This window comes from Tachyglossus aculeatus, chromosome 15 (assembly GCF_015852505.1).
Source record: "Tachyglossus aculeatus isolate mTacAcu1 chromosome 15, mTacAcu1.pri, whole genome shotgun sequence".
Taxonomy (NCBI): Eukaryota; Metazoa; Chordata; class Mammalia; order Monotremata; family Tachyglossidae; genus Tachyglossus; species Tachyglossus aculeatus.
The window spans coordinates 203,658-222,127 of NC_052080.1; the positions used below are offsets into that span (position 1 = coordinate 203,658).

At 44.3% G+C, this 18,470-nt stretch overlaps 1 protein-coding gene across 2 annotated transcripts in view; it reads right to left on the minus strand.

Annotated features, from left to right (window-relative positions):
• The window catches only part of DMD (dystrophin), a 553,630-nt gene that overhangs the window by 177,794 nt on the left and 357,366 nt on the right, over nt 1-18,470 (minus strand). The window contains exons 44-46 of one of the 2 annotated variants that reach the window (XM_038757068.1): nt 14,455-14,602; nt 12,128-12,277; nt 1,426-1,590 (exon numbers count right to left, since the gene is read on the minus strand). In XM_038757068.1, coding sequence (XP_038612996.1) covers nt 1,426-1,590; nt 12,128-12,277; nt 14,455-14,602 — 463 coding nt within the window. Of the gene's footprint in view, nt 1-1,425; nt 1,591-12,127; nt 12,278-14,454; nt 14,603-18,470 lie in introns of those variants that run through there. The other variant, XM_038757062.1, reaches the window with a different exon arrangement.

Here is an 18,470-nt window from a genome sequence, read left to right on the forward strand (position 1 = left end):
TAGGGACCGTCTCTATATGTCGCCAACTTGTACTTCCCAAGCGCTTAGTACAGTGCTCTGCACACAGTGAGCACTCAATAAATACGATTGAATGAATGAATTTAACTGCCAGCAGTCGAGATGCTGGGAGCGACTGAGGTTCCTGGAGAAAAAAGATTCCCCGCTGCAGCCTCTCAAAGGCTGCCTTTTGGAGAACTCCTTCCATCCAATAACTTCTTCAACGCACCGTGCCGCAGTGATTTGATGGGTGAATATGTTATTTTAAAGAAATGTCAGTCACGTGGATACCTGTATTTAGAAAATTTAGCGTGCTTTTCTTAACATAATGAGGTCCAGTTAAACTAGCTGAGGCTCTAAATTCTTCATCTAGTCTCTAAAAAGGATTCATTCTTACTAAGAATAATAATAATAATAATGGTATTTGTTAAGTGCTTATTATGTGCAAAGCACTGTTCTGAGCACGGGGGAGATACAATCAATCAATCAATCGTATTTATTGAGTGCTTACTGTGTGCAGAGCACTGTATTAAGCGCTGGGGAAGTACAAGTTGGCAACATATAGAAACGGTCCCTACCCAACAGTGGGCTCACAGTCTAGAAGGTACAAGGTGATCCAGTTGTCCCACGGGGGGCTCACAGTCTTAATCCCCACTTTACAGATGAGGGAACTGAGGCTCAGAGAAGTGAAGTGACTTGCCCAAAGTCACACAGATGACACGTGGGGGAGCCGGGATTTGAACCCATGACCTCTGACTCCAAAGCCCGGGCTCTTTCCACTGAGTCACGCTGCTTCTCTAAGTCATATTCAACAACTCAACGCCTCTCTGTCTGTCTCTCATTCTCAGTTACCTATAGCCATGACTAGTAGGAACAGTAAACAAAAGGAAAATACAGGATTTAGGGAAACCAGCCCTGGGAAAAACAATTGGAAAAGGGTTTCAAATTAAGTGAGTCACTCCCGACGAAGGGAAACTCTACAGAAGCAAGCCTGGATGAAACCGTTCTGGCCCCGTCGCGGCAGAGTCGCGGGCCGGCGGCAGCGTACAAAATCTGCTGCCCAAGAACTTCATTTCCCAGAATCCGCTCATGGCCTCCCATCTCACCTCGCTCGTTTCCGACTTCAAACCAACTGGCACGCTCCGCTCCTCCCACACCAACCTTGTCTCTGTATCTCAATCTCATCTACCCCACCCTATCGCCACGGGAGTGAGGATCCGACTAAGAAAAGATGGGGCCTCGAGGTACAAATAGGAAAAGGCTGTAGGAAACAAAGTTGGAGGGAGGGGAAGATAATACTACAAGGAAACGGAAAAATCGGGCCCCGGCAATAATTTTCACTGAAAAAGCTCACTGTCCGGTTCGAAGTAATAGCTACAGCTGAATGAACGAAACATCGCAACATCATAAAAAGATAAACAAAGTAACCTTAATGTCCAAGGCCTCTGCTTGGCCGGTTTGGTGATAAAACTCCAATCGGCTCTTTAAAGGGGAGAGCCACTGTGTCAGCTGATTTAACCGGTCTTCGAAATTCCCCAAACTTTCCAGCAGAAGCTCAATTTCTTTCTGTTTCTCAGGTAAATCTTTGGAAACCTGGAAGGGAAAAAATGTGATTAAAGTTTTCTCTGAGGAATAACGTTCAAGTGCTAACTACAGGCCAAGCACTGCTCTAAGCACTAGGGTAGATAGATGTAAGATAAAAACATCACACTCGGTCCCTGTCACACGTGAGGCTCATGGCCAAAGAGGGAAGGAACCGAGGAATCTTAAGTTACAGAAGAAGAAACGGAGGCCTAGAGAGGTTAAGTGATTTGCTCAAGGTCTCACAAAGTTGGCCAGTGTCGGGTCAGGATTAGGATCTGTTCTCCCGACAACCAGTCCAACGAGATGAAGGCCAAGGTGATGTGAAGGTGTGAATTTAGGTGTCTTTCTGCTTCCCTCCGCGGGCTGTCTGGTTGTCCAGAGTGCCTAAATCCGCTTGGGCATTTCACCGTGAGGCTGTGGTGGCTCCACAGACCACCCCCCTGGCCGCTGCTTCCATTTCTGATGAGGCCATATGGCATGTAAATAATAATATAATAATAATAATAGCATTTGTTAAGCGCTTACTCTGTGAAAAGCACTGTTCTAAGCGCTGGGGAAGATACAAGGTGATCAGGCCGTCCCACATGGGGCTCACATTCATTCAGTCGTATTTATTGAGCGCTTACTGTGTGCAGAACACTGTACTAAGCGCTGGGGAAGATATAAGGTGATCAGGTTGTCCCACGTGGGGCTCACATTCATTCAATCGTATTCCTTGAGCACTTACTGTGTGCAGAGCACTGTACTAAGCGCTTGGGAAGTCCAAGTCGGCAACATCTAGAGACGGTCCCTACCCGACAGCGGGCTCACAGTCTAGAAGGGGGAGACAGACAACAGAACAAGACATATTAACAAAATAAAATATATAGAATAAATATGTACAAGTAAAATAGAGTAATAAATATGTACAGACGGACAACAGAACAAAACATATTAACAAAATAAAATAAATAGAATAAATATGTACAAGTAAAATAGAGTAATAAATATGTACAAACATATATACACACATATCACAGTCTTAATCCCCATTTTACAGATGAGGAACTGAGGGCAGAGAAGTGAAGTGACTTGCCCAAAGTCACACAGCTGACAAGTAGCAGAGCTGGGATTAGAACCCATGACCTCTGACTCTCAAGCCAGGGCTCCTTCCACTGAGCCATGCTGCTTTTCTATGTAATGTACAATGTAAAGTGATGTCATGAGAAATGTAAAATGTAAAACGATGAAATCCCCTTTGGGTTACACGCCATTTTTGATTTTTAATGCCATTATTAAGCATCTACTAAGTGCTAGGCCCTGTACTTAGTGCTGGGTAGAGACAAGGAAATCAGGTTGGACACAGTCCCTGTCCCCCTCTCCCTGTCCCTGTCTTAATCCTCAACGTACAGATGAATCAATCAATCATATTTATTGAGCGCTTACTGTGTGCAGAGCACTGTACTAAGAGCTTGGGAAGTACAAGTTAGCAACATATAGAGAAAGTCCCTACCCAACAGTGGGCTCACAGTCTACAAGGGGGAGACAGAGAACAAAACCAAACATACTAACAAAATAAAATAAATAGAACAGATATGTACAAGTAAAATAAATAGAGTAATAAATATGTACAAACATATAACTGCAGCACACAGAAAAGTGAATGACACGCCCAAGGTCACGCAGCAGACAAGTGGCGAAGCTGGGATTAGCTCCCAAGTCCTCCGACTCCCACGTCTGTGATGGTGATGGCTTTTATTGAGCGCTTACTACATGCAAAGCACTGTTCTAAGCGCTGGGGAGGTTACAAGGTGATCAGGTTGTCCCACGGGGGGCTCACGGTCTTCATCCCCGTTTTACGGATGAGGTCACTGAGGCCCCGAGAAGTGAAGTGACTTGCCCAAAGTCACACAGCTGACGAGTGGCAGAGCCGGGATTTGAACCCACGACCTCTGACTCCAAAGCCCGGGCTCTTTCCACCAGGCCACGCTGCTTCTCCCGCCCCGCCACTGAGTTGGCTGCTCCCGCGGCTTTCCGACGTCGCGGTACCCGAGATGGATTCCACCGTACGACTCCCTAATGATGAATTTACGGAAGACAATAAATCTAAATCCACGGGAGATGGAAATGCACCGACGGTTTCCATGACAACACCAATGAATCAGACGGGGGAAATGGAGACTTGTGACCGTGAACCTGCATCTTTTCCTAGCGCGCCACGATCTTCCAGAAACGGATAACGTGATCCACGGAGCTAACGGGAACGTGCAGCTAATAATAATAATGATGGTATTGATTCAGCACTTACTATGTGCACTGTTCTAAGTGCTGGGGAGGTTACAAGGGGATCAGGTTGTCCCACGGGGGGCTCACAGTCTTCATCCCCACTTTATGGATGAGGTCACTGAAGCACAGAGAAGTTAAGCAACTTGCCCAAAGTCACTCAGCTGACAGTTGGCGGCGCCGGGATTTGAACCCATGACCTCTGACTCCAAAGCCCGGGCTCTTTCCACTGAGCCACGCTTGTACTGGCTGGATCACGGGGGCCTCTGCTTGGATTACTCTGTGAAGATGCTCTTGGCACGGATTCTCCAGTTTTTCGCTGGAGTCCAGGAGTGGAGGGGACCAGGCCGTCGGAAGAAAACGCAGCATCCGCTTCCTGTTCATCCTGCTGGACTTGAGCTGCCCACTCCCACCAGACCCACTAAAGAGCCACCAAAATTGTCCGGGGCAAAATTAATACGAAAAAAATGAATTTTGCGCACCTGAATGAACAGGCCAGTGGAAACCACCCTATATTCTCAAATATGCGGTCCTTTAAATCCCATTACTATGCTAAATAGAAGAGTTACGCTGCCACGGAAACAAAAATTGGGCTTTGATAAGAAAAGGTACGACTGTTTCTTTTAATTGTAATTGAGACGCCCACTCCCACCAGACCCACTTCAGAGCCACCAAAATTGTCCGGGGCAAAATTAATAGGAAAAAAATGAATTTTGCTCACTTGAATGCACAGGCCAGTGGAAATCACCTTATATTCTCAAATATGCGGTCCTTTAAATCACATTACTATAAAAAATGGAAGAGTTACACTGCCACCGAAACAAAAATTGGGCTTTGATAAGAAAAGGTACGACTGTTTCTTTTAATTGTAATTGAGACGCCCACTCCCACCAGACCCACTTCAGAGCCACCAAAATTGTTCGGGGCAAAATACGAAAAAAATGAATTTTGCGCACGTGAATGAACAGGCCAGCGAAACCACCCTATATTCTCAAATATGCGATAAATCCCATTACTGAGCTAAATAGAAGAGTTACACTGCCACGGAAACAAAAATTGGGCTTTGATAAGAAAAGCTACAATTGTTTCTTTTAATTGTAATTGAGACGCCCACTCCCACCAGACCCACTTCTGAGCCAACAAAATTGTCCGGGGCAAAATTAATACGAAAAAAGTGAATTTCATGCACTCTATATGCTGCCAACTTGTACTTCCCAAGCGCTTAGTACAGTGCTCTGCACACAGTAAGCGCTCAATAAATACGATTGATTGATTGATTTCCACTGAGCCAGACTGCTTCTCCCATATAGGTATAGATGTACATATTTATTATTCTATTTATTTTTATTAATTACGTGTATTTTGCTATAATTCTATTTATTTATATTGATGCCACTGATGCCTGTCTACTTGTTTCGCTTTGTTTGGTTGTGTGTCTCCCGCCTTCTGGACTGTGAGCCAGTTGTTGGGTAGGGCTTGTCTCTATTTGTTGCCGAATTGTACTCTCCAAGCTCTTAGTAGAGCGCTCTGCACACAGGAAGCGCTCAATAAATACGACTGACTGACTGAACGAACGGCCCCCCAAAGAGCCACAAAACAAAATGAGTTTCAAGCCCATATTCCCATTCCTCTACCAGCCGTTTGAATGGTATCTGAGCAGTCCAAGACACCCAACAGCAGACATCTTTTACTTCTCTAGCAGGTGAATGTCTTAGGAGTTCCTGTATCAATCACCTTGTAACCTCCCCAGCGCTTAGAACAGTGCTTTGCACACAGTAAGCGCTTAATAAATGCCACTATCATCATTATTATTATTGTCTTACGCTGCTGAGATATCGCCGACCCGTAGCAAAACCACGGACGCATCTCTCCCAGGACGCCCCACCTCCATTTGCGATCGTTTTTGTGGGGCATCCGTAGAGTTTTCTTGGTAAAAATCAGGAGGTGGCCTTATTTTGCCATTTTATAGATGGAGTAACTGAGGCCCAGAGAAGTGACTTCTAGACTGTGAGCCCACTGTTGGGTAGGGACCGTCTCTAGATGTTGCCAACTTGGACTTCCCAAGTGCTTAGTACAGTGCTCTGCACACAGTAAGCACTCAATAAATACGAATGATTAATTAATTAAGTAAAATGGGGATTAAAACTGTGAGCCCCCCACGGGACAACCTGATCACCTTGTAACCTCCTCGGTACTTAGAACAGTGCTTTGCACATAGTAAGCGCTTAATAAATGCCATTATTATTATTATTATTATTATTATTATTATGGGTTCAAATCCCGGCTCGGCCAACGCTCAGCTGTGTGACTTTGGGCAAGTCACCTAACTTCTCCATGCCTCAGCTCCCTCATCTGTAAAATGGGGATTAAAACTGTGAGCCCCCTGCGGGACAACCTGATCACCTTGTAACCTCCCCAGTGCTTAGAACAGTGTTCTGCACATAGTAAGTGCTTAATAAATGCCATCATTACTACTTAACTTCTCCATGCCTCAGTTCCCTCATCTGTAAAATGGAGATTAAAACTGTGAACCCCCCGTGGGACAACCTGATCACCTTGTAACCTCCCCAGCGGTTAGAACAGTGCTCTGCACATAGTAAGCGCTTAATAAATGCTATTATTATTATTATTATTATTATTATTATTATTATTATTATTAGTTCAAATCCTGGCTCCACCAACTGTCAGCTGTGTGACTTTGGGCAAGTCACTTAACTTCTCCATGCCTCAGCTCCCTCATCTGTAAAATGGGGATTAAAACTGTGAGCCCCCTGCGGGACAACCTGATCACCTTGTAACCTCCCCAGTGCTTAGAACAATGTTTTGCACATAGTAAGTGCTTAATAAATGCCATCATTACTACTTAACTTCTCCATGCCTCAGTTCCCTCATCTGTAAAATGGGGATTAAAACTGTGAGCCCCCCGCGGGACAACCTGAACACCCTGTAACCTTCCCAGCGGTTAGAACACTGCTCTGCACATAGTAAGTGCTTAATAAATGCTATTATTATTATTATTATTATTATTATTATTATTATTATTATTATCATTATTATTATTATTATTATTATGGGTTCAAATCCCGGCTCCGCCAACTGTCAGCTGTGTGACTTTGGGCAAATCACTTAACTTCTCTAGGTCTCAGTTCCCTCATCTGTAAAATGGGAATTAAAACTGTGAGCCCCCCGTGGGACAACCTGATCTCCTTGGAACCTCCCCAGCACTTAGAACAGTGCTCTGCACATAGTAAGTGCTTAACAAATGCCATCATTACTACTTAACTTCTCCATGCCTCAGTTCCCTCATCTGTAAAATGGGGATTAAAACTGTGAGCCCCCTGCAGGACAACCTGATCACCTTGGAACCTCCCCAGCGCTTAGAACAGTGCTTTGCACATAGTAAGTGCTTAATAAATGCCATTATTATTATCATTATTATTATGGGTTCAAATCCCAGCTCTGCCAACTGTCAACTGTGTGACTTTGAGCAAGTCACTTAACTTCTCCATGCTTCAGTTCCCTCATCTGTAAAATGGGGATTAAAACTGTGAGCCCCCCACGGGGCAACCTGATCACCTTGGAACCTCCCCAGCGCTTAGAGCAGTGCTCTGCACATAGTAAGCGCTTAATAAATGCCATCATTGTTATTATTATTATTATTATTATCTACAAAATAGGGATTAAGAGTGTGAGACCCATGGAGAGAGATTCGCCAGTGGATTATAAACCCTGGGGCAGAGATCAGTTCTCAGATTCCTTTATCAGCTTCCCTCATCTGTTCTCACAGCACTCAATAAACAACCAGGTGTCCCAGTCCTTGTATCAATCAATCAATCAATCGTATTTATCAAGCACTTACTGTGTGCAGAGCACTGTACTAAGCGCTTGGGAAGTCCAAGTTGGCAACATATAGAGACGGTCCCTACCCAACAGTGGGCTTATAGTCTAGAAAGACTTATAGACTATTACTTGCATTTTTGTTGCTTGGCAAACTTTAATATCTGCACCATCCTGGTCCAACAGCCTCCCTGTCCTCCTTCCAAATGAACGCCGCTATAGCTGACTTAATTCCATAGGTCTTTATCTTTTACCTACCCACAAAGCGTGGTGATCCCATAATTACATTTCCTCCAACAGGTTGTAACACGTTAAGTGCCAATTTAAAGGTTGAGAACAAGAGGGTATATAAAAAGTATTGGATTTTCACGCATCATTTCGTCATGACAAACCATCACCGGGGGAAATAACTTCGGATAGGTTCGGTTCGGGTTGCCAGTTAGTTAATTAACTTAACTGTTTTCATTAGCCCACTCAACGTTGACTTTAGCACAAAGCCCGCTTAATTTATTTTAAACAATGAATATTTATGAAGCACCTTGTCAAATTAAGTCAAAGCAATGTCAGAGAGGGAAAATAAAAGAAGTTGGTAAAATATATTCCAGATAATTATCTGTAGAATATTCAGACTCGTTATATACCTTTTCTGGGGCTCTCATAAAGCTCTCAAGATCTAACTCTGACTTTACAAAAACAAAAACTCTCAAGATCTAACCCTGACTTTACAAAAACAAAAACTCTCAAGATCTAACCCCGACTTTACAAAAGCAATATGAGATTAGCCAATGGAATGGAAACTCTCTTTTGAAGAAAAGTGAACTTCCAAATCACTCAAATCAAATCAAAGCGGTGCCCAGTTTCAAGACACCGAACGGAATTTCCCGCTTTAAGGGACCATCGAGTTCTGAGAAAACAAGCCCTTCTTCTTTTACTGTTTTGAAAAAATATACAGTATTTTTCCCTATTGGAAAATACACCATTCAGAAGACAGCGATGCCTCTTCTTTTTTCCTTGGGAGGAATTTAATCCGACCAATCTAGGATCCGGATTTTACCACACCCAGCTGACGTACAGGCTCGGGACAGGGATGGGTGAATGGATAAAGTAGAACAATCCAGCTGAAATATGCAGATGCTCGCTTTGGAAAATAGGCCGGGTTACGGAGGATCCTTAATGCCACGGAAGAGTAAACCTCTTTCACTGCTCCCCGACTCTTTTCACTATCAACAATGGTATCTCTCCAGAAACAAATGCGTGTTGAATGCTCTACTGGGGACTTACGGGGGGAGAACTCTGTTTTAGACGCCTTCTGTGGGTAGGGAATCACCTGGGGTAACTACCCTTGCCAGAGAATTGTCTTAAATATCTACCGTGAGTCCACCAACGTACCAGGGCCCCTATAGCTTGCCGAGTCGTAGCAGCAGCACAGCAATTTATTTACTTGTACATATTTACTATTATTCTATTCATTTTATTTTGTTAATATGGCTTGTTTTGTTGTCTGTCTCCCCCTTCTAATCAATCAATCGTATTTATTGAGTGCTTCCTGTGTGCAGAGCACTGTGCTAAGCGCTTAGGAAGTACAAGTTGGCAACATATAGAGACAGTCCCTTCCCAACAGTGGGCTCACAGTCTAAAAGGGGGAGACAGAGAACAAAACCAAACATACTAACAAAATAAAATTAATAGAATAGATATGTACAAGTAAAATAAATAAATAAATAGAGTAATAAAAATGTACAAACATATATACATACAGGCGTATATAGACTAGACTATGAGCCCGCTGTTGGGTAGGGACCGTCTCTAGATGTTGCCAACTTGGACTTCCCAAGCGCTTAGTACAGTGCTCTGCACACAGTAAGCACTCAATAAATACAATTGAATGAATGAATTGAGAAGCAGCGTGGCTCCGTGGAAAGAGCCCGGGCTTGAGAGTCAGAGGTCATGGGTTCTGATCCCGCCACCGCCGCTTGCCAGCTGTGTGACTTTGGGCAAGTCACTTCACTTCTCTGGGCCTCAGTGACCTCATCTGGAAAACAGGGATTAAGAATGTGAGCCCCCCGTGGGACAACCTGATCACATTGTAACTTCCCTAGCGCTTAGAACGGTGCTTTGTACATAGTAAGCGCTTAATAAATACCATTATTATTATTATTATTATTATTATTATTAAAGAGCCTGGGCTTGGGAGTCAGAGGTCATGGGTTCTAATACCGCCACCGCCGCTTGCCAGCTGTGTGACTCTGGGCAAGTCACTTCACTTCTCTGGGCCTCAATGACCTCATCCATAAAGCGGGGATGAAAACTGGGAGCCCCGTGTGAGACAACCTGATTACTCGTATTCATTCATTCATTCAATCGTATTTATCGAGCGCTTACTGTGTGCAGAGCACTGTACTAAGCGCTTGGGAAGTCCAAGTTGGCAACATCTAGAGACGGTCCCTACCCAACAGTGGGCTCACAGTCTTGAAGGGGGAGACGGAGAACCAAACAAAACATATTAACAAAATAAAATAAATAGAATAGAATAAATATGTACAAATAAAATGAATAGAGTAATAAATCCATACAAACATCTATACATATATACAGGTGCTGTGGGGAGGGGAAGGAGGTAAGGCGGGAGGAATGGAGAGGGCGAGGAGGGGGAGAGGAAGGAGGGGGCTCAGTCTCGCATCCCCCTCAGTGCTTAAAACGGTGGTTAGCATAGAGTAAGCGCTTAACAAATGTCATTATTATTATTATTATTATTATTATTATTATTATTATTATTATTATTATTATGTGCCCAGAGTTGGTTGGTGATCTGGGCTGGGTTGAGAGCCAGTGAAAATTGACCCCCTCCCAGCAGGTGAGGAGATTAATGTTCTGTGGTACTTTGGAGAGGTTTCCTGAAACAATAGATAGCCGGGCTGTGGGGACCCACAGCTCCAGATGGGTCACTTGCTTTGATGATGATGATGATGATAATAATAATAATAATAATAATAATATTTGTTAAGTGCTTACTATGTGCAAAACACTGTTCTAAGTGCCGGGGACGTTCCAAGGTGATCAGGTTGTCCCTCGGGGGGGCTCATGGTCTTAATCCCCATTTTCCAGATGAGGGAACTGAGGCCCAGAGAAATGAAGTGACTTGCCCAAAGTCACACAGCTGAAAGTTGGCAGAGCCGGGATTTGAACCCATGACCTCTGACTCCAAAGCCCGGGCTCTTTCCACTGAGCCATGCTGCTTTGATGCGACTCCAGATGGACAGGGACCGCAGATTTTGGACGTATTGTCCCCTAAAAGGCGGACCCTCTCTGCCAGGCAACACAAGTTTGTTGTGGGCAGGGAATGTGTCTGTTTATTGTTGTACTAAGCTCCCCCAATTGCTTAGTACAGTGCTCTGCTCATAGTAAGCACTCAATGAGTATGAATGAACGAACGAATGAATGTCCCCTCCCTAAGTCTTGGCTGGGTTGGAGTTGTGACCCGCGGTGGCACCCTATTTCAAGCGCTTAGTACAGTGCTCTGCACACAATAAGCGCTCAATAAATACGATTGATTGATTGACCCTACTGAGCGCTCGGGTCTCCGTTCGGGTAGGAAAGACTTCTCTTTTCTCATCCGTAAAATGGGGACTCAATATCTATTCCTCCTCTTATGAATTCTGCGAGCCCCACGTGGGACAGAGACTGTGTCCGACTAAATTAGAGAAGCAGCGTGGCTCAGTGGAAAGAGCCCGGGCTTTGGAGTCAGAGGTCATGGGTTCAAATCCCAGCCCCGCCACTTGTCAGCTGGGTGACTTTGGGCAAGTCACTTCACTTCTCTGGGCCTCAGTTCCCTCATCTGGAAAACAGGGATGAAGACTGGGAGCCCCATGTGGGACAACCTGATCACCTTGTATCTACCCCAGCGCTTAGAACGGTGTTTTCTTCTGTAAAGTGAGGATTAAGACTGTGAGCCCCACGTGGGACAACCTGATCACCTTGTATCTACCCCAGCGCTTAGAATGGTGTTTTCTTCTGTAAAATGGGGATTAAGACTGTGAGCCCCATGTGGGACAACCAGATCACCTTGTATCTACCCCAGCACTTAGAACGGTGTTTTTTCTAGACTGTGAGCCCGCTGTCGGGTAGGGACTGTCTCTATATGATGCCAACTTGGACTTCCCAAGTGCTTAGTACAGTGCTCTGCATACAGTAAGCGCTCGATAAATATGACTGACTGAATGAATGAATCTGGACCTGAGGCTTTCCAACCCGGATCAACAGCCGGTGGTGGACCCTCCAGCTCTTCCTTCCAAAATCATGATGGGGGCCGTTGCACGACACGAGGCGTCACGCTCCCGTGTCCATCGGCGCAAACCGCACCATGTCCGAGCCAGCCCTCCCCGGCCCCCCCCCAGGCCACCGGGGATGGCGCCCAGTCAGGGGCCGAAATCGGCCACGGCGGGCTGACCTGAGTCCAACGGAGGTTGGCGGCTTGGAGCTGACCGTCCAACTGGTCCTCCTCTCCCGGGGCGGTGGCCGCACTGGTAAGGGCGCTCCTTCCCGTTACGTTTAACTGCTTCAGGACCTCCTGCCGAGGAGGCAGCTCCCCCACGCGTAACTGAAACGGAAGAATACCATGACATGAGGAGCAGTGTGGCTTCGTCCATCAATCAGTCAATCAATCAATCGTATTTATTGTGTGCAGAGCACTGTACTAAGCGCCTGGGAAGTCCAGGTTGGCAACACATAGAGACGGTCCCTACCCAACAGCGGGCTCACAGTCTAGAAGGGGGAGGCAGAGAACAAAACATATTAACAAAATAAAACAAACAGAATAGATATGTACAAGTAAAATAAATAAATAAATAGAGTAATAAATATGTACAAAAATATGCTTCATTGGTAGCATTTGGGCCCGGGGGTCAGGAGCACCTGGGTTCTAATCCCAGCTCCGCCCCTGGCCAGCAGGATGACCTTGGGCGGTCTCTGTGCCTCAGTTATTTTGGCTGTAAAATGGGGATTAAGACTGGGACATGAGGGGCCCAAACTGTGTCCAATTATATTAGTTATCATGTACCTATCTCGGTGCTTAGTACAATAATAATAATAATAATAGCATTAATTAAGCGCTTACTATGTGCAAAGCACTGTTCTAAGCGCTGTGGTTGTTCCATGTGGGGCTCACAGTCTTCATCCCCATTTTACAGACGGGGCAACTGAGGCCCAGAGAAGTGAAGTGACTTGCCCAAAGCCGGGATTTGAACCAATGACCTCTGACTCCAAAGCCCGGGCTCTTTCCACCGAGCAACGCTGCTTCTCTACAATGTCTGGCTCTTAATACCATAAAAAAAACCCCTGCAACCTGTGGATTTTCCCACCCCCATCCCCGTTTCTCTCGATGATCCGATCCCCCAAAGCGCCACCATCACATCCCATGGGTCTCCTTCACTCCAGCAGGCAGTGCAGAGGCCGGCGTGGATAGAGGAAAAGGCTTCTTGGAAAACTGCAGGGAGGGGGAGGAATCTTGCGGTCATTCATTCGATCATATGCGATTGGAAAGTACAATTCAGCAACAAATAGGGACAATCCCTGATCCAACAACAGATTCACAGTCTAGAAGGGGGAGACAGACATCCAAACAAATAACAGGCACCAACAGCGTCAATATGAATAAACAGGATTATAGATATATAATCTTTTAGACTGTGAGCCCACTGTTGGGTAGGGACCGTCTCTATATGTTGCCAACTTGTACTTCCCAAGCGCTTAGTCCAGTGCTCTGCACACAGTAAGCGCTCAATAAATACGATTGATTGATTGATTGATCCCCCAGCCTTACCTCCTTCCCCTCCCCACAGCACCCGTATATAGTTGTACATATTTATAACTCCATTTATTTTACTTGTACATGTTATTTATCTATTTATTTTATTTTGTTAATATGTTTTGTTCTGTCATCTGTCTCCCCCTTCTAGACTGTGAGCCCGCTGTTGGGTAGGGACCGTCTCTAGATGTTGCCAACTTGGACTTCCCAAGCGCTTAGTACAGTGCTCTGCACACAGAAAGCGCTCAATAAATATGATTGAATGAATGAATGAATATACCATGAGAAGCAGTGTGGCTCATGGGAAAGAGCCCGGGCTTTGGAGTCAGAGGTCATGGGTTTAAATCCCGGCTCCACCAATTGTCAGCTGTGTGACTTTGGGCAAGTCACTTAACTTCTCTGGGCTTCAGTTATCTCATCTGTAAAATAGGGATGAAGGCTGTGAGCCCCCCGTGGGACAACCTGATCACGTTGTAATCTCCCCAGCGCTTAGAACAGTGCTTTGCACATAGTAAGTGCTTAATAAATGCTATCATTATTATTATTATTATTATTATTACTATATCCACATCATTCGTAAAATAAATAGAATCATAAATATGCACACCTATACACAGGTGCTGTGGGGTGGGGAGCGGCGTGGAGAAGAGGGAGGGAGTCGGGGCGGAGGAGCAGAGGAAAAAGGGGGCTTAGTCTGGGAAGGCCTCCTGGAGGAGGGGAGCTTTCAGTAGGGATTTGAAGGGAGCAAGTGGGCTGGTTTGGCGGATATAAAAATGACGGCATTTGTTAAGTGCCTACTATGCGCAAAGCGCTGAATGGGAGGAGGGAGGGCGTTCCGAGCCCAAGGTGGGACGTGGGCCGGGGGTCGACGGCGGGACAGGCGAGACCGAGGGAAGGGAACAACCCAGCCCAAAGGTCCGGCTGCACGGACCCCAACTAGGCAGGACTCCGGGGAAAGACGCAAGCCATACCTTCACTTTCTCAAGGGCTCCGCTGAGCTGCTCCTCATCGCCAGGTTCCAGGGGAAGAGCGACGATACCTTCCGAGGCCTCCAGCCACGACACAAATTCCTTTAAGTCGCTGCCAAATTCCCACAATAAATTCTGTTCTTCCTCTAGTCTGGAGGAAAGGAGAGGCAAGTCCCGATTAGGGGCACGGGACACTTCAAAGGAAACTGCGCGAAGGGTCTGAGTAGCGAAAGACGGGACTGAGATTCGGGAGATCTGGGTTTTAATCCTCGCTCTGTGGCCTTAGGCAAGTCGCTTACCTCCTCTGGGCCTCAGTTTCCTCCAATCGTATTTATTGGGCACTTACTGTGCGCACAGCACTGTCCTAAGCGCTTGGGAAGTACAAGTCGGCAACATACAGAGACGGTCCCTACCCGACAACGGGCTCACATCATCATCATCATCAATCCTATTTATTGAGCGCTTACTGTGTGCAGAGCGCTGTACTAAGCACTTGGGAAGTACAAGTTGGCAACATATAGAGACAGTCCCTACCCAACAGTGGGCTCACAGTCTAAAAGGGGGAAGACAGACGACAAAACTAAACACGTGGACAGGTGTCAAGTGGACAGAACAAATAGAATTAAGGCTAGATGCGTGTCATTAACAAAATACATAGAATAGCAAATATATACCAATAAAATAAATAGAGTAATAAATCGTCAATCATTGTTGTGTGCAAAGGACTGTAGCTTTGGAAGAGGACAATAAAGTATGTAGTTATGATCTCTGCCTTCAAGGAGCTTACTTGCTAGAGGGGAAAAGCCAAGAAATTGGTTCCCTTTTCCGTCTGGAACAGGGGGTTGGGTTCATTCTGAATATCTTGACTCTATCCGGGGCTTAAGGCATAGTACGTGCTTTAATAATGTAATAAATGATAATTACTTGTACATATTTACTATTCTATTTATTTTATTAATTTGTTTTGCTGTCTGTCTCCCCCTTCTAGACTGTGAGCCCGCTGTCGGGTAGGGACCGGCTCTAAATGTTGCCAACTTGTACTCCCCAAGTGCTTAGTACAGTGCTCTGCACACAGTAAGCGCTCAATAAATACGATTGAATGAATGAATGAATGAATGAATAATGGCATTTGTTAAGCGCTATGTGCCAAGCGCTGTTCTAAGTGCTGGGGTAGATACGAGGTTATCATGTTGTCCCAGGTGGAGCTCGCAGTCTTAGTCCCCATTTTCCAGATGAGGTAACTGAGGCACAGAGAAGTGAAGCGACTTGCCCAAAGTCACACAGCTGACAAGTGGCAGAGCTGGGATTCAAACTCATGATCTCTGACTCCCAAGCCTGGGCTCTTTCCACTAAGCCAAGTTGCTTCTCCTTACAAATACAGTTATTATTATTATTATTATTATTATTATTATTATTATTATTATTATTATTTTATATTATATTATATATAATGGTGGGAGGAATCAGAAATATAAAGGAATTTATATATAATATTATATAAACAGAGAGACTACATATATTAATATATAATATATGTAATAAATAAATAAATATAGTATGATATATAATATTATGTATAAATTATATAAAATATATTATAATATAATATATATCAATAATTATAATAAAGAAATGTTTAGGAAAATTAAACTCTTTTTACATTTACAATGGTAAGGAATTGATGACTTACGGAAAATCATTACCCAATTTTGTTATGACTTCTAAGGCAGCCACATTAAAAGTCTAGGGAGGAAATACATTTTGAGGTTTGCAACCTTTTAAAATAATGTGAAATAAAAATCAGGGTAGGGAGTATAAGAGACCAAGCAATGACATGTAAAAAACTTCTTTTTCTGTAAAAGTTGCTGAAGCACACACTAAGGTTAAAAATCTGAATTGTTATAATTTCTTAACCAACTTCTTACATTGGTGTTAAATCAATTAATTTAAAATGAATAATGAATGAAGGCCACATATCAAATATTCACAATAAGTGCTACAAATGCCTCCTGGTCACAGAACAATTTCAAAGGCTGTTGAAAAGGTTGAAACGTATTTCTGATCATTTGAAAATGTTCTTATAAGGTGCCTCATGGGCAGAGAAAGTGTCTGCTATATTGTCGTATTGTACGCTTCAGTCAGTAGTATTTACTGAGCGCTTACTGTGTGCACAGCTGTGTGGCTTTGGGCAAGATACTTAACTTCTCTGTGCCTCAGTTACCTCATCTGGAAAATGGGGATGAAGACTGTGAGCCCCACGAGGGACAACCTGATCACCTTGTATTCATTCATTCATTCATTCATTCATTCATTCAATCGTATTTATTGAGCGCTTACTGTGTGCACAGCACTGTACTAAGCACTTGGGAAGTACAAGTCGGCAACATCTAGAGACGGTCCCTACCCAACAACGGGCTCACAGTCTAGAAGGGGGAGACAGACTACAAAACAAAACATGTGGACAGGTGTCAAGTCGTCAGGACAAACAGAATTAAAGCTAAGTGCACATCATTAACAAAATAAATGGAATAGTAAATATGTACAAGTAAATTAGAGTAATAAATCTGCACAAACCTATCTTGTATCTACCCCAGCGCGTAGAACAAATACCATTATTATTATTATTACAACAAATACCGTCATCATTATTATTATTATTACTATTACACACCAGTAGCTGCGTAATAATACAAATACCATAATAATAATAATAATAATTTATTCATTCATTCATTCATTCAATAATAATAATAATCTACACCAATCTACAATCTACACCAGTAGATTGTAAGTTTCCTGAAGGCGGGGATCATGTCTACTGACTCAACTGGACACTCCCTGGGGGTTCACTCAGTGCTTTCCAAACAGTAGATGGCAAATTTCCTGAGGGCATGGATCACGTCTACTCTACTCACATACCTCACGTCTACTCTACTGGACTCTCCAAAGGGCTCGATGCAGTTATGATGATGGGGATGACAGCATTTGTTAAGCACTTACTATGTGTTAAGCACTTACTATGTGTCAAGCACTTAATATGTGTCAAGTATTTGTGAAGCACTTTAAGGTGCCTGCAATAATAATAATAATAATAATAATAATAATAATAATAATGGCATTTATTAAGTGCTTACTATGTGCAAGACACTGTTCTAAGCGCTGCGGAGGTTACAAGGTGATCAGGTTGTCCCACACGGGGTCACAGTCTTAATCCCCATTTTCCAGATGAGGTAACTGAGGCACAGAGAAGTTAAGTAAGTGACTTGCCCAAAGTCGCCCAGCTGACAAGTGGCGGAGTCGGGATTTGAACCCATGACCTCTGACTCCAAAGCCCGGGCTCTTTCCACTGAGCCGCGCTGCTTCTCTTAAAAGTCATAACAAAATTGGGTAAAGATTCTCCATAAATCATCACTACTTCCTTACCAATGTAATGCAAAAAAATTTTCCTAGATATTTCTTTATTATAATAATAATAACAACTGTATTTATAATGAGAATCAGCCTGGCTTAGTGGAAAGCGCAAGGGCTCGGGAGTCGGAGATCGTGAGTGCGAATGCCGACTCTGTCACCTGTCAGCTGTGTGACTGTGGGCAAGTAGGCATAAAATCGTCAGGGTGGACACAGTCCCTGTCTCCCGTGGGGTTTCACAGTCCTAATCCCCATTTTACAGATGAGGTAACCGAGGACCAGAGAAGTGAAGTGACACAGCAGACGAAGGGTGGAGCTAGAATTGGAACGCAGGTCCTCCCGACTGTCGGGCCCTTGCTCTTCCCACTAGGCCACGTAATGCTCCGCACCCATTAGACAGTAAATTTCCTGAGGGCAGGGATTATAATAATCATAATAATGATGATGATGTTGATGATGATGGCATTTGTAAAGCGCTTACTATGTGCAAAGCACTGTTTTAAGTGCTGGGGAGGTTACAAGGTGATCAGGTTGTCCCACACGGGGTCACAGTCTTAATCCCCATTTTCCAGATGAGGGAACTGAGGCACAGAGAAGTGAAGGCTTCTAGA